General features: G+C 37.4%; 1 protein-coding gene across 1 annotated transcript; it reads right to left on the bottom strand.

Annotated features, from left to right (window-relative positions):
• Positions 1-9,417: 9,417 nt before the first annotated feature.
• Positions 9,418-14,068, bottom strand: LOC311082079 (protocadherin-8-like; the record flags this gene model as incomplete). Its single annotated transcript, XM_084112823.1, has 3 exons — positions 9,418-10,285; positions 11,361-11,562; positions 11,663-14,068. The coding sequence occupies 3 exons, from the start codon at positions 14,066-14,068 to the stop codon at positions 9,957-9,959; spliced, it is 2,937 nt and encodes a 978-aa protein (XP_083968949.1). The 3' UTR covers positions 9,418-9,956.
• Between the last annotated feature and the right edge of the window lie 1,011 nt (positions 14,069-15,079).

Below are 15,079 nucleotides of genomic sequence, written 5' to 3'. Positions count from 1 at the left end.
GACAGGTAGAACAACAATCGGGCAGGTAGGAGCTGACGGGAAGCCGACAAACACACTGGCGCCATCTTTCTCCGTACCGGAACCTCAGTCAATTAACAGTAAGGATGAAATACTACAACTATGGTAAACAGAATAGAACATTTTATAAGGCCAGAAAAATAGAATAACAAGTTAAAAATAGAGACGATTATAACCTGTAGGCTATTTCATATTGTAGGCCTAGACGTTGGTGAGTGACACGCCTATTCCCCGGGGAGCAGTGCGATTAAAAAAATCACACACACACAAAAAACACAAAAACAAATTTAATACCAAAAATAACAAACAAAATTAAATTATGTGCAATGAAGCTGATTATTTGCACTATTCTATTAAAGAACGAAATGAATGAAGAGCGCTTCTCGCTCGTGTGAGCGAACACACATTAGAACGTTTGGGCATTTCTCAACGAGTAAAGTCGAGTGGTAGAACGTACGTTATTATCATTTAGATGACACGGGTTCAAATCCCGAACCAACTTGGACTACTGAAATTTTTATATTAGCCTATTAATGCATTTTATAGCCTATTATTGATGCAGAGAGATTTGTCTAGTTCTAAAACTCTGTTACACCATAGTTTTTTGCTTATATTTATAAAATAAAATTACCATGCATTTCCATTTTACACTAAGGAACAAATATTATACAATGACTCCAATCGTAATTTCGTAATAGTCAAAAGCAGTTCTGTTAATAAAAAATAAAAATAAATATATATATATATATATATATATATATATATATATATATATATATATATATATATATATGGGCAATTCTTAGACTATGGGCACTTTCATGTCCTTTGATCATATTTTATAAAAAAACATTTAATTTTGAAAAATTCGCAATTTTTATAGTTAAATTTACAATGAAAGTACTTTAGGAACTTTTTACCGGTAGTCTCCGATGATTTTTTCACCTTTTTAAACATCATTATACATGCAAATATTGCTGTTTTGTGCTTGTCCCACACCCAGACTTCTGATCTTCAATAATGAAAAAGAAGTGTAAAAAATGATTTATCTATTTTTTTTTTTAATATGACTGAATAAAGTATCAGTAAAAGAATCAAAACATAATTGAAGTATTTAAGGTCAGACAACTATTAATGTGATTTTATATACAAAATGTAGTTGTCCCACAGTATTGCCGTCATTTCCACCACAACGCTGTAATGTCCCTTTAAAAAGTTTTTTTGAAAGATTGTTTGGGTAGTTTCTATGGAGATGAACAATGACATCACAGCACATGTCTGACATGGAGGAGATTTTAAATTTCTTCAGCAACTTGGAGAAGAAAACTCAAGGTAAATATTGCTTGAAATGAAAATATTTTTATTGTATGTCATTTCCAAACATGGCATAACATCAAATGAGTTTGTAAATAAATTGATATTTTAACACAAATAGATGTATTTTGCATGCATGCAATGCTAGCTACCAATTCGTAGCTAATCTGTAATACTAGCTTGGATTTTTTTACAAAATACTGTAGTATTGTCATTTCCACCACCATCATTTCCACCACATTACCTTCTTGGGTGGAAATGACAAAGGTGAGGTGGAAATGACATTTATGCTTACAAGGTGCAATTCATAGATTGAGTGGCTACATATGAATATTTTATTTATTGAAATGTACAACGCTAATGTATTTATTCAAATATATATTTGTTGAAATGCCTTTTCATCTATTTTTAAGATGTCGCAGAAGTCAACTAGAGAAAGGTCTCAGTCCTATAGGGACAGACTAAAAGAGGACCCTGTCAAATATGAAGAGCGACTGAAGAGAGACAGGGAGAGATACATAAAGAAAAAAGAAAGAGGGGTTGTAAAGCCAATTGCAGATTTGTCAAAGCGCGAACAACGCAAAAGAAGGAGACAATGGAGAACCAATCAAAAAAAATGATCGGGAAAAGATAAACAAAGGTCTTAAGGTACAGGCCTACCTTTCTACCACTACACCACCAAACTCTCCAGATTCTGTCCAGCCAGAACATGATGTTGATCCACCTCCCACACCACCCTCACCAACCTCACCATCACCCTCTGCTCAACGTTTAAGTCAAAAACAAAGGGGAAGGAAAAAGGTTCTAAGAAACCGTTCAAAAGTTTATGCAGCATTGTATAAAAGCAAAGCTATGCTTGGGAAGGCTCTGCAGAAGGCTGAGATGTACCGCAAACGGTATGACCGATTAATGAAGAAAGTGAAGCAGGCTGACTCCCCAAATGCCAAGTCAAAAAAGCAGATGGTAACACCACCACACACTCTAAGAAGAACTTTGGTTTTCCATAATGCTCTTCTTGCTGAGCTGAGAGACAGATATGAAAATCTGTCCTCCGAGAGAGAAAAACAACTTATTTCGAAGATAATGGCAGGAAAGATCCTCAAGAAGTATCGCCTTCTGAAAATGGCTAGAACAGAAATTGGCTTCTTAGCCAAGAGAATGAGAAATAATGAAAAGAGGTCAGCAGCACTTAAATACACAAGGAAGAAGCAAAAAAACAGCATCACCACAGACACAGAAGAGAAAATCAAGCAATTCTTGGAAAGAGATGAAAACAGCAGAGCAACAACTGGTAAAAAGGAGACTGTGACACAGAAAAAACAGAAGAGATTCCTTAATGAACCGATGGAAATACTTCATGAGAAATTTAAGAAGGAGTATCCTGACATACAGATTTCTTACAGTGTGTTCTGCAAGAAACGTCCTTTTTGGATTATAAAGCCCACAATTAATGGCAGACAAACTGCTGCAGCACAAAGTGATCAACAGCAGTAAAATTGAAGATTTGGTTGTCTCTCTGTGCTGTTCACCATACACCAATGAGTGTATGTACAGAGAATGTCCCAACTGTGTGGACAAAGAATTGCAGATCTCGGCCTTTGACCCTGGGGCACAGACATTTTGGCACACATGGAAGGCAAAAGCTGAGGAGAGAGAGAAGAAAAAGAAAGATGGAACTAAAGAGAAAATCACAGTTCATCTCACTGTTAAGGAGAAAATAGAGGGCACACTGCACACTACTAGAAGACTTTTCAACAGATCTAAAACAAAAACTTGGAAAGCATGTGTATAACATCAGGCATCAGTACGCAGCTCTCCGTGGCCTAAAGCAAAACTTGAGAGAGGACGAGGTCATTCTGCATATTGATTTTGCAGAGAACTTCCAGTGCAAGTACAACAATGAAGTCCAGGCGGTACATTTTGGAGATTCGCATCACCAGGTCTCACTCCATACTGGTGTGGCCTACACCTGGAAGGATGTAAAGTCATTATGCTCAATCAGCTCTTCTTTTTGCCACCATCCCTCAGCAATATGGGCCAGTGATGGAGTACTCGAGTCCTGGACTCGGACTCGAGTCCGACTCGAGTCCCTATTCTCTGGACTCGAGTCCGACTCGAGACTCTATTCTCAGGACTCGTGACTTGACTTGGGCTCGCGGACTGATGACTCGTACTTGGACTCGGACTCGAGGATATATAAAATCAGACTTGAGCATTCATCAAATGAATGACGTTGGATGAAGTTTCTGACTAAATAGGTTTTAAAATTTGATATAAGATGTTACACTTTTCCTGTTTTGGGCTCCAAGATCGGACGGGATCTCTTTTTTTCCTGCATATAAGAACGAGCAGAGAGAAAGCCCCAGCCGCGCGCACTCTCACCGTCTTCAAACAACACGAGCGGTGCTCCCTCCTCTAATATTAATCAAAATCAATTGACACGATAGTAAAAGGTCGGAAGACCGAAGTTTCACATAGATCATTCAGAGATTTTTTCTCCTGAATTACCGTGAGGTGTGAATTGTGCTAAAAAAAAAACTAAAAAAAAACGTTTGCCTTATCTTCTCTGAAAAGCGTTCCGCACATTCAGCTGACATTAGCCACAATTTCAATAAACGAAAAGACCTATCTAGTGATGAAATGTTTTCTGTGTTGACACATCTTGTCCTTTCCTAAACTGCCGAGATAATAAGACAAGGCGTGCCGTAGGCTACACGTCCATTAATGACACGTCCGATTCGCGAACTAATGACTCCTTTGAACGATTCACTTTAATGAATGGTTAAAACAACTGTCCATCTGCCCAACAACGAACTCACGAGACGTCTGAATCGGTGTATAACAAATCGGTAACACTTTACAATAATGTTCCATTTATTAAACTCTAGTTAACTACATTAGTTAACATTTAGGCTACTATTAATAAACTGCACTTCTACAGCATTGTTAATGTTAATTTTAACATTTAACCTACTAATAGCCTACATTATTGAAATCAAAATTTTTATTTTTATTTATTTATATGGTATTTATTTATTTATTATTTATATTTGTCAACACAGTGGTGTCATTTTTGTTTAATGTAGACCCTCTTTTATAATTATATCAGCTCTTTAAAGGTGCCAGAGTAGAGAAATGTGGTCTTGAAATATAACACAGACTCAACCTTGATGACTCGACTCGGACTCGAACACTGGGGACTCGAGACTCGACTCGGACTCGAACTCAGGGGTGACTCGACTCGGACTCGACTCGGTCTCTTCTTTGGTGACTCGGACTTGGACTCGGACTCGAACACGGGGACTCGAGACTCGACTCGGACTCGACAGTTGGTGACTCGACTACAACACTGATATGGGCACATCTAACCCAAGTGCTAACTTACTTGAGAGAACAACATCCCACTGCCACCACACTTCATGTGGTCAGTGACGGACCAACGACACAATATCGCTCAAAAAAAAACTTTTTCCTCCTCACCAATGTTCCTTACCAAATGGGTTGGAAGGGTAACCTGGAATTTCTTAGAGGCTGGCCACGGCAAAGGCCCAGCTGATGGGATTGGAGCGGCGGTGAAGAGAAGAGCGGATGATCTTATTGCAAGAGGGAAGGACATTCCAGATGCACGAGTACTGCTTGAGGAGCTTAAGCAGCAAAAGTCTGCCACAGAGCTGTTCTATATTGAGACAGATGCCGTTGAGGAAATGGATGTTCACGTTCCATCTGAATTACAGACAATTCGTGGCACGATGAAAATTCATCAGGTATGGTCTCGCTGTTGTTTCTTTATACATTTTATGGTCTTGCTGCTGTTTCTTAACACAAGTTATGACTAATTGAATGCTCTGACAGACTTTTTTTAATCTCCTTGCAGATCACCTCTCATTCTCCAAGTCAGATGTCATGGAGGATTCTAAGTTGTTTTTGCTCTGCACCCAACGATTGCAACTGTTTCACACCAGAAACGGTCAGGTTTCAGCCATGGGATGAAGCTAGTACCCCCACAACCAGTACACTTCCTGTCACATCCCAAGATCAAGTTCTGCAACCAATTTTGGACTTGCATGAGGGTCTTAAATGTCAGTGGTGTGCAGTGGTGTATGATGGAGATGTGTACCCAGGTATTATTCAGGATGTTGAGTTATACAGTGGTGCTCAAGTGAAAACAATGACCGGTATTGGGATCAATCGCTTTTATTGGCCACTGAAAGATGATGTCATCTGGTACCAACCCATGGATATAATAGGCCTCATCCCTGAGCCTGCACCAGTGACAAAACGACACAAGGAGATTAAGACGGAAGTTTGGAAAGAAATCTGCAAGATTTGGCCTTGAATCACATTCTCTCTCTCTCTCTCTCTCTCTCTCTCTCTCTCTCTCTCTCACTCTCTCACACGCGCACACACACACACACGCGCGCGCACACACACACACAGTGGGCAGTGGGATGTTGTTCTCTCAAGTAAGTTAGCACTTGGGTTAGATGTGCCCATATTGCTGAGGGATCGTGGCGAAAAGAAGAGCTGATTGAGCATAATGACTTTACATCCTTCCAGGTGTAGGCCACACACTCCCTCTTTCATAAACTGTCTCTCTCTCTCTCACACACACACACACACTACCTCACTTTCATGCACATTATCTCTCACACACATACCGTCTGGTGACCATAATTGCCCTCTGGACAAACCTCCATGTTTTCTCTCTCTCTCTCTCATACACGCACAGCCCTCGTGATCTAGGTGCTTTACAGTTTATGTTATATGATAATTGATATGGTATAGTTTAAGGTGTCTTTTAAATGTTCAGCACAGTGTTCATCTAAGAGACCGATTAGAATTTTACAATACCAAACTAACTCACATACAGCGTGTGCATGCTCAGGATGCTTTATAGTTCATGTTACAATGCACTGACATGACTAAAGTTTAGGTGTTTTTTTAAGTATTCCAAAATTCAAAACAGTGTTCATCTAACCAATTATTAAACCAAATTATTAAATGTAACAAATTAATTAGAATGTTACAATTTTACAATTACAATTTATGCGTAACTTACATTTTTCATGTGACTATTTGTGGTTAAAGTTGTTTACAGTAAGACTGTAACTGTTCATCTGGTTATGGAACCAAACAGACTAATGACTAATGATTTGTTAAATGGGTTTCAAATAAATGTTTTCTGTTTTTCTACATGGACGTCCATTCATTGTCATTTCCACAACACCCAGTCATTTCCACCACCTCATAACTTTTTAAAAAATATGTACAAAATTCTAATCACTCATTAAAAATGTCTGCATAGTTTATGGGATAATATTCCACTTAATGTAATAACACAAGTAGTTATTTTTCTGAAATGTATCTAACCAATGCAATATTATATTTCAGGTTGTGGTGGATGTAAGCTTTGTGTTTGGGCCTCATGACAATTAATTTACTTAATCCACAAATCTATGGTAATTACAATATCGGTATAAATTGGTAAAACTATGTGTGAAAGTGGTCTTACACTGTTAAGAAATTATGTATATCATAATAATTTTAAATAATAATCAAATATTTACATGTGATGGAAATGACATTTGTTCAGTGCGGATCGGAAAAAATGTCAAAAAACACCAATTTGTCTTATAATGTAAGTGCGTTCTCTTATGGATCATTAAACTAGACTAGTTATATTTAACTGTTAGACTGTGACAATTTTGATTTGAACACTTTTTTTCCCCTCAAGTTCACAAGGCCAAAAGTGCCTGTAGTTGAAGAACCACCCATATATAAATGCTAATCCAATAGACAACATAAAATATATAAAATAAAGATATGCAAGAGGCACGTTTAAATGACAAACAATAAAATCAGAACCAGTATTCTGTAAGCAGTAGCCCACCGGCCCAAAGTTGCAAGGGTGTTTTTTCGGCTCACAGACGCTTGGGGGGTGCGAGACGACCACCATTCAACCCGAAATAAGTCATATAACTATTCCAATGACTCCGAAGCTGTTCGGTTAAGGTAAAAAAGTTACTTAGTTCACCTTTAAGTTGAAGTTGTTCTAACTCATTATGTTGTTAGACTCTGTAGCCTAAGTTCACAAAACTTTACTCTTTCACCTAACTAAAAGTCAATATTTTTGTTCAATGTAGTGTAGTCTGATTACAATTAAATGTGTTTAATTGACTTATAACAACATAATGATATTGAAAGTATTCTGTTCACAGTTGTAAAGTACAACACATTACTATTATGCTAAGACTCCTCTCATAAATTACATTTTATTGTCAATTATTATGTAGAAAACGGACAAAAATGTCAAATGTCAATAAGCAAATGTATTGGAAAAATACATTTCAAGTGCATTAATGCACACAGTATATATTATAGACTAAACACATTTAAAATACATTAACAAATTATTTTTGGACAACACACCTGAGTTGAAATTAAAATTATTTTCCATGTTTTCCATTAAAATTCTTATTTTATTTAGTATATTAGTCAATACATCAAAATAAATTTACTTTAATAACTTATAACTTTAATAACTTTAAAACACTATAAAATCATAATTATTTAAAATGTTTGTTTAAGTAAAACTTAAGTAGACATTATTAAAAAGTGCATTTTTTTTAAACATGCACTTAAGTGTGTTTAGAAATAGGGGTGTAAATCGGAGCCTTCATGACGATTCGATACGATACCGATTTTTTAAGCCAACGATTCGATTATTTTCGATACTTCAGAATTCCCTGCGATACGATTCGATACGATTCAATACTAGATATTTTTACATGATATCTATTAAGTTTCAAATAAAGCAACAAAAATAATAAATAATTTCCCTTTTATTGAGAATACAGAAACAGTATTCTATTCACATAATGTGTATGTTACACTATAGCAGTTGTGCTCAATGCACTGCAAATAGAACAGCAAATATAACAGTTACTGCATCTACAGTTAAGCCCGTTTCACACATACTCCGTGTGCGCACTGCAGGAGCAGCACGCGCTATAGTGCTTTCACATATGCTGCGTTTGCAGTGTGTTCATTTTGACCACGAAACATGCGCTGTCACTTTAATTCAGCGTTTGCAGCACAGCAGAAATAGACTCGGTGCGGAAACGATCGCTGCACTGCTGTATACGCACCGCTCCTGGAACGGATCGACGGACTGCAACCGCGTGCAGTGTGAAAGTTCTAACCTGTTAACATGGGTACGGAAAGAAAATACGCACTGCAAACGGAGTATGTGTGAAACGGGCGTTACAATAAAGTGCAAACAGACAAACGGCAACATCTCTTACCACTGCTCCATCTGTTTTCCTGAAGCCAATATACTTCCACACCCATGATTTAACGCTGACTGGAGTGTGTAACATTTCACTTTAATTGCCAGCTCGATCTGACGGTTCCATCGCTCTTGAAAGTCAGACTCAACAATGTGTGTGAACATAGATAGACTGTGAAACGTAAATAACGCGTGTGAAGTAGAAGACAATAATGAGGTTAGCGCTACCCGCAGCTTAATATGCTTAATATGCGGATGCTGAAAATAGACAGGCGGCAAAATAAACACATTAATCGATACTCTTGCGGATGCATCGATGCATCGAATCGTCGGCTGTATAATCGATGCATCGATACGAATCGATTAATATTTACACCCCTATTTAGAAATATTATCATAAAAGTGTACTTTCTTTAAATAAAATTAATTAGACATTATTATAATGTGCATTTTTAAAAAGTACACTTAAGTGTGTTTAGAAATATTGTGCGGAAAGTGTACTCTCTTCAAGTAAAACTTAATTAGACATTATTACAAAGTGCATTTGTAAAAAGTGCACTTAAGTGTGTTAAGATATATTGTCATTAAGCATATTCCATTTAAGTACACTTAAGTGGTCTTTAATTTTAATTATATTATCTGCAAGTGCACTTTTTAAAAAGTATACTTTTATTATTTGAAGCACACAAAAATTACAATACAATTAAGTACACTTCTTTTTCACAAGGGTATTTAAACACTGTGTGATACAGAAACTAATATATACTGTTGTCTTTGTTGAACTTGCAGATCTCACAGTGTGTGACAGAAATAAAAACTATATGTGCCACCAGAAAAACAAGAGTCTTCTGTGTGTGCAACATCTTTGAATGTATAACAAATAAGACACATTTACAGCTAATGCACTTTTTAAATATTTTTTTATCCCTTAAGATTCAAGTCAAATAATAAATATAAAATGAGACATTTAACCAAATGCAACTCAAACATGTTTTACCATTTATTTTCTTAACATTACAGACATACTATACAAATAAATAAATATATAAACAGACACATTTTGAATTCAGATAAATGTTACTTCACTAAAAAGTATGAAAAATATATCAACATGCTTTTAAAATCAATCAAGTAGGCAATATCATTTTAGTTATCTTTTGTTTATAGTGGCATTATAAAAAATATACTCAGCTTTTTCAAAAGGATTTAAACAAAAAAAATATCTACAAAGTCTGACTGTGTAAAAAAAAAAAACTTAAGAGCATTACACTGTTCACACATCCCCACACAATAAACAAATTGCCAACAGCTGTCAGTAATGCAGGTTTTGTTAACTTTACACTTCATGTGTGGAAAAGTGTGTTTCTGTTGGTGAATACACTGGGATTGTAATATTGTTTATTTCATGTACCCTGACTTGATGAGGTGAATTAACTATAGTTATATAGTCATATTCTCTGTACATTACTTTCTCACAGACATTCTGCAATCCCTCTGTTTTTGGAATGTGGGCTTGGTAGTTTTCCCTCCTGAGAGTGTTGTGTTGAAGTGAACCCATCTTAGCAAAGGAATGTGCTAAATTGCTGTTCGTCATGGCAGCAGTTGGACACCAGCAGTCATCTGAATGGCCCAAAATCTTGCATTTGCTTGTGCATGCCCACAGACCTTGATAAACAAAAAGAAGATCATTATCAGTAGGTATAAGCTTTTTAGTCTATGAAAACAGACAATGTAGAGGTATTATACATGCTTAATAGACCATATATGTCAGCTGATATTAGTAGTAGCCTACATCTCTTGTCTCTCAATAAAACCACATTTCTGATATAGGTTATTTGCTATGTCTTTAAGACTTGATATTATATGCGAAGATGTTTTTTGCTACAAAATTATTATATAGTGGCAACATCTACCAGCAAAAATGCTTATCCTAAAAGGAACACTTAAATAAGTGAGGAAATCATTCAGTAAAACATGCTGTGCTGAATCTCTCTGAATGTAAATTACGGAAGCAAATTTTACATTTGAGTTTCAGGCAGGATGCAGTCAAATAAATACCGTCATGTGTTCATTTAAGCTTGTAAATTGTCGCACAAATTCCATTTTGGGAGACATTTATCTATAATAAAAGCAATTAAATATGCTATTATACTATAGTATAGTAGTTTACTAATTGTTTATTTGGTTTACACTATTTTTAATCTTAATTTCAATTTGTTGACATTTTAATCTCAGCTGTGCTCTTTTACATAGACTCCAGAATATTTTCCATTATATTAAAAGGTAATTAAAAAATATCTGAGCCCCTAAAGAAGGCTTGATCTCTTAATTTTGGCTACGTCTGACATTACTTAAGCGGCAGAATTAAATAGTCTATAAAAACCATGCACTTTCAGGGACGTGCATTTAATGCATGGAAGAAAAACATAAAGTGTTTAAAATGCAGATACACAGTTCAGTTGAATGAAAACATTTGCCCTTTTTAATGCTGTTAAACTAAATGTACGAAGTAAGCTGTTTGCTGAAAATATACTGTAGCTTACACAACTTAACGCTGAAATGGGAGCAAGCAGGTTATCTATTAATCAGTTGCACGTTAAAGTTGCATTATTAAAATATTAGGGATGTGTGCACATCCCCAGTCAACCCTCTCTGACCTCCCTGAAGCCCATTGTGTATAATTCACACCCTGCTTTACACTACATGCGCATATTTAGACGCCACTGATGCTTAGGGCTACCATTTTGAACGTTGTCTTGATGATCGTCTTTTCTCTGTCCATGGCCGCTTGTATCTGAATCACTGTCATTGTAGTCGCTGTCTCCATTCCCGCTGTCCTTTCCACTGAATTGAGGGTCTCGTGCTGATATAGTTGAGGTGCCTTTCCAAATTTGAGTAAGTCTCAGAGCATCTTTACCATAACCAGGTAGAGTGGAATAATCCTATAAAAATATATATCATCAACAACAAAAAAACTTTAGAATATGAACCAGATAATATCAGATGGAATCTCAAAGTGCAAGACATTAGGCTATAACTTACTTCTGAGTTGACTCCGCGGCTTTTGTCCTTTAGATCAAAGACACACATACCATCTTCAGAGCTGCAGGAAATATCGCTGTCTGTCTTGATGAAGCCAGGTTGAATATCAAACACGATGCCACTGTGAATGGGAATTAGTGGGTCGTTGTGGTCCGCTTTAACTCTGTCCTCGTTTCCAGAATGGCTGTCTCCTCGATTATTCACCTTCAGTTTATTACAAGAAGTTGCAATGAGAATAATGGCTAAAAGTAGCAATGTGCAGCTCCCCGCCAGTACCACAATTATAACGAGTGAATGATCCCCTTCCCGAATCTCTTCGTCAGTTCTGTGCCTGAATATTTTGTGGTCACTGGGAAGAGATCTTGCAATGATCTTGAATTCGATTGTGATTACTGTAGTTAGTGAAGGTCTCCCGTTGTCACTGACACTTACTGTTATTCTCAAGTTATCGTTAACATCGTAGTTGAGTTCACGATTCAGAAAAATTTCTCCGGTGGCTCCATTAATGGAGAACATAGAGGTGACGTCCTCTGAGATTCTGAATGACAATTCTGCGTTGACACCTTCGTCAGCATCCCTAGCATGTATCCGTGTTATAACGTAACCTGAAGGCGCGTTTTTGGGTAGTAGAACCTCGGAAGAACCATTATTTAGCGCAGGCTGTGTGATAGAGGGTGCGTTATCATTCTGGTCAACTATTTTTAGATTGATGATTGCGCTGCCTTGGAGTGGTGGCGAGCCTCCGTCACTTGCTTGAATATGTAGCTGTAGCTGTTTGAGGACCTCGTAGTTGAAACTTTTGATCCCATAGAGCGAGCCCGTTGCGGGATCTAGAGAGACAAAAGTTGACACCGGAGAGCCTATGATGTAGGTGTCCAGGAGCTTATAGCTGATTTTGCTGTTTTCCCCTAAGTCGGGGTCTCTGGCCACTACAGTTGTGATATATGCACCTGGTGCATTGTTCTCCACCAAGGACACTTCATAGACAGGTTTACTGAAGACAGGAGCGTTGTCATTCTCATCACTCAACCTTATAGTATATTGCTTAATTGTTCTTAAGGGAGGTGATCCCAGGTCTTCGGCAACAACCGTTAAGTTATACTCCGCAATTGTTTCTCTATCAAGTGGAGATGTCGTTACAATCATAAAACTGTCTTCATAGGCTTGCTGGAGTTTGAAGTTATTGTGCCCATAGAGGGCACAGTTAATCTGTCCATTTGCGCCCGAGTCCCTGTCCGCCGTGCTGATCAGAGCCACAAAGCTTTCTTTAGCAACATCCTCTGTGATGTACGCTATTTCCGCTGTGACTGAGGCAATAGTGATGTAATGTAGTGGTGTGATTGTGATTTCTGGTGCGTTGTCATTCACATCTTGCACATGAACAACAACTTTACAGATGGATGGGCTCGGATTAGGACCCAAGTCAGATGCCTGTATATCAAACTCATATGTTTTCTTGCTCTCAAAATCAATCAGGCTCTTGAGCGTCAACTGCCCGGATTTTTGGTCAACGCTGAACTGTTGTCGGATCTCCAAGGGCACCTGATTTCCGAACCCATACACAACTTCCCCATTCAATCCATCGTCTGGATCAACTGCATTTAAATCCAATAGCAGAAATCCCACCGGCGAGTCCTCCAGTATATCAACTGAAAAATTGTTCCGGTCGAACACAGGGCTATTGTCATTAAAGTCTTTTACTTTGACATTGATCTTTGTGGTGCTGGACCTTGATGGATTTCCTCCGTCTATTGCAACGAGCTCCAAAACATAGGATGCATGTGTCTCCCTGTCTAGTTCTTTCATTAGCACCAACTCCGCATATTTAACCCCATCAGCTCTGCTCAACACGTCAATAGTAAAGTGACTGTTGACAGATATTTGGTAGCTTTGAATGTAGTTCAAACCCACGTCCTCGTCCATAGCAACATCTAGAGATATCCTAGTGCCGACTGCTGTGTTTTCTGAAATTTCCAAAGTTGATTCCTTTCTAGAGAACTCAGGAGCGTGATCGTTGATGTCCTTTACTTCCACTTCAATATGAATTAATTTAAATTGCTCATTCGAGAGACTCACAACGTCGAATACAATAAGACACTGGACCACATTCTTACATATTTTTTCTCTGTCAATTCGTTCTCCAACTGTTAGCTGTCCGTCTTTTTCTCGGAGCCTAATAAAAGATGCGTTGAACTGCTTCATCATTTTGAAATTGGTCTTAGCGTCATCTGAGGGATTTAAGCTCATGTCCTTGGCCAAGTTTCCGATGACAGTGAATAAAGCGTCCTCTTCATAAGTCTGATATGTCATGATCGTTCCCACTGCTAAAGTAGACAGAAAAGGCAGTACAAAGGCAACCTCTGTCCACCAATGGCACAAAACTCGACTGCCAGGAGTACCTCCCATCATGGTTTGTCAAGAAGTCACCGCTGTATGTAACTTCAATTGAGGAAAATATTTTAAAGCCAACAATTGTCAAATAAACATGTATTTTGTTTCTCTGAAGCCAGAAGGAGAAAGCTGTCTCTCGGTGCGCACACTGTCAGCTCTACGGGCAGCTTGAGAAAACTGCAATGGATGGGGTGGTTTATAGACATCTTAATGCAAATGAGATAAAGTGTGACTAATCCCTGCTTTGAAAAAAGGTCTTTTAAAAGCTCATTATAAATGCCACAAAGCAGGCATTTTAGTGCCAACTATTTTCAAAGGGGGCCCCTTAGGGGTAGAAAACTTTAATTTTGTCATATTTTATATTGTTATTTATATTTTATATTATTTAATTCAAACATCATATTACATAATCATTGAAAAGCAATTAAATACAAAATAGATAAAATTAATTAAAAGTTAAAAAAGCCAACCAATTTACAACAACCTTATTAATACACCATATCTCACAAAAAACAGGAACATTATTTGTAAGACTGTAATATGCAAATACTGTTCTCAATATTGCTTGATTTAGCATCTGTTGCTACAACCTACACGCTTATTCTTTCTTGTTTTCCATATGGCCAGTTTTGCTGTCCCTATTAGATTCAATAAACATAATCTCCTTCTTAATACAAATCTATACTTCAGTCCTATGAATATTTTATCTGAAAAGTCTTATGTAAAGCCCTGAAACTAAGTTATAAGTATTTCTAAAAGACTAAAAGTCTAAAACATTTTAAAAACAGATGCTCAAAATCTCAATTGCCAAAAACCCTACAATACTCACCCACTGCTGGATTCAGGTGTGCCACGTCCGTCCGTAGCTAGCGCCGCGTGAATAATCCTCCACTGTAGATCAACAGTTTGCTTCTCTACAGGAAGTTTATACATGATGGCCCCTGACCATCTGGAGGCTTTGTGTCTCTTTAGTGATTTATGTTGTGTGATAAAGTGCCCTTTTTGAAGCACATTCCAGATAATCTA

Source organism: Abramis brama (genome assembly GCF_963993115.1).
Source record: "Abramis brama genome assembly, chromosome: 4".
NCBI classification, from domain to species: domain Eukaryota; kingdom Metazoa; phylum Chordata; class Actinopteri; order Cypriniformes; family Leuciscidae; genus Abramis; species Abramis brama.
The sequence above is the reverse complement of the archived record's forward strand: the minus strand, read 5'-3'. Positions and strand labels throughout refer to the sequence as shown.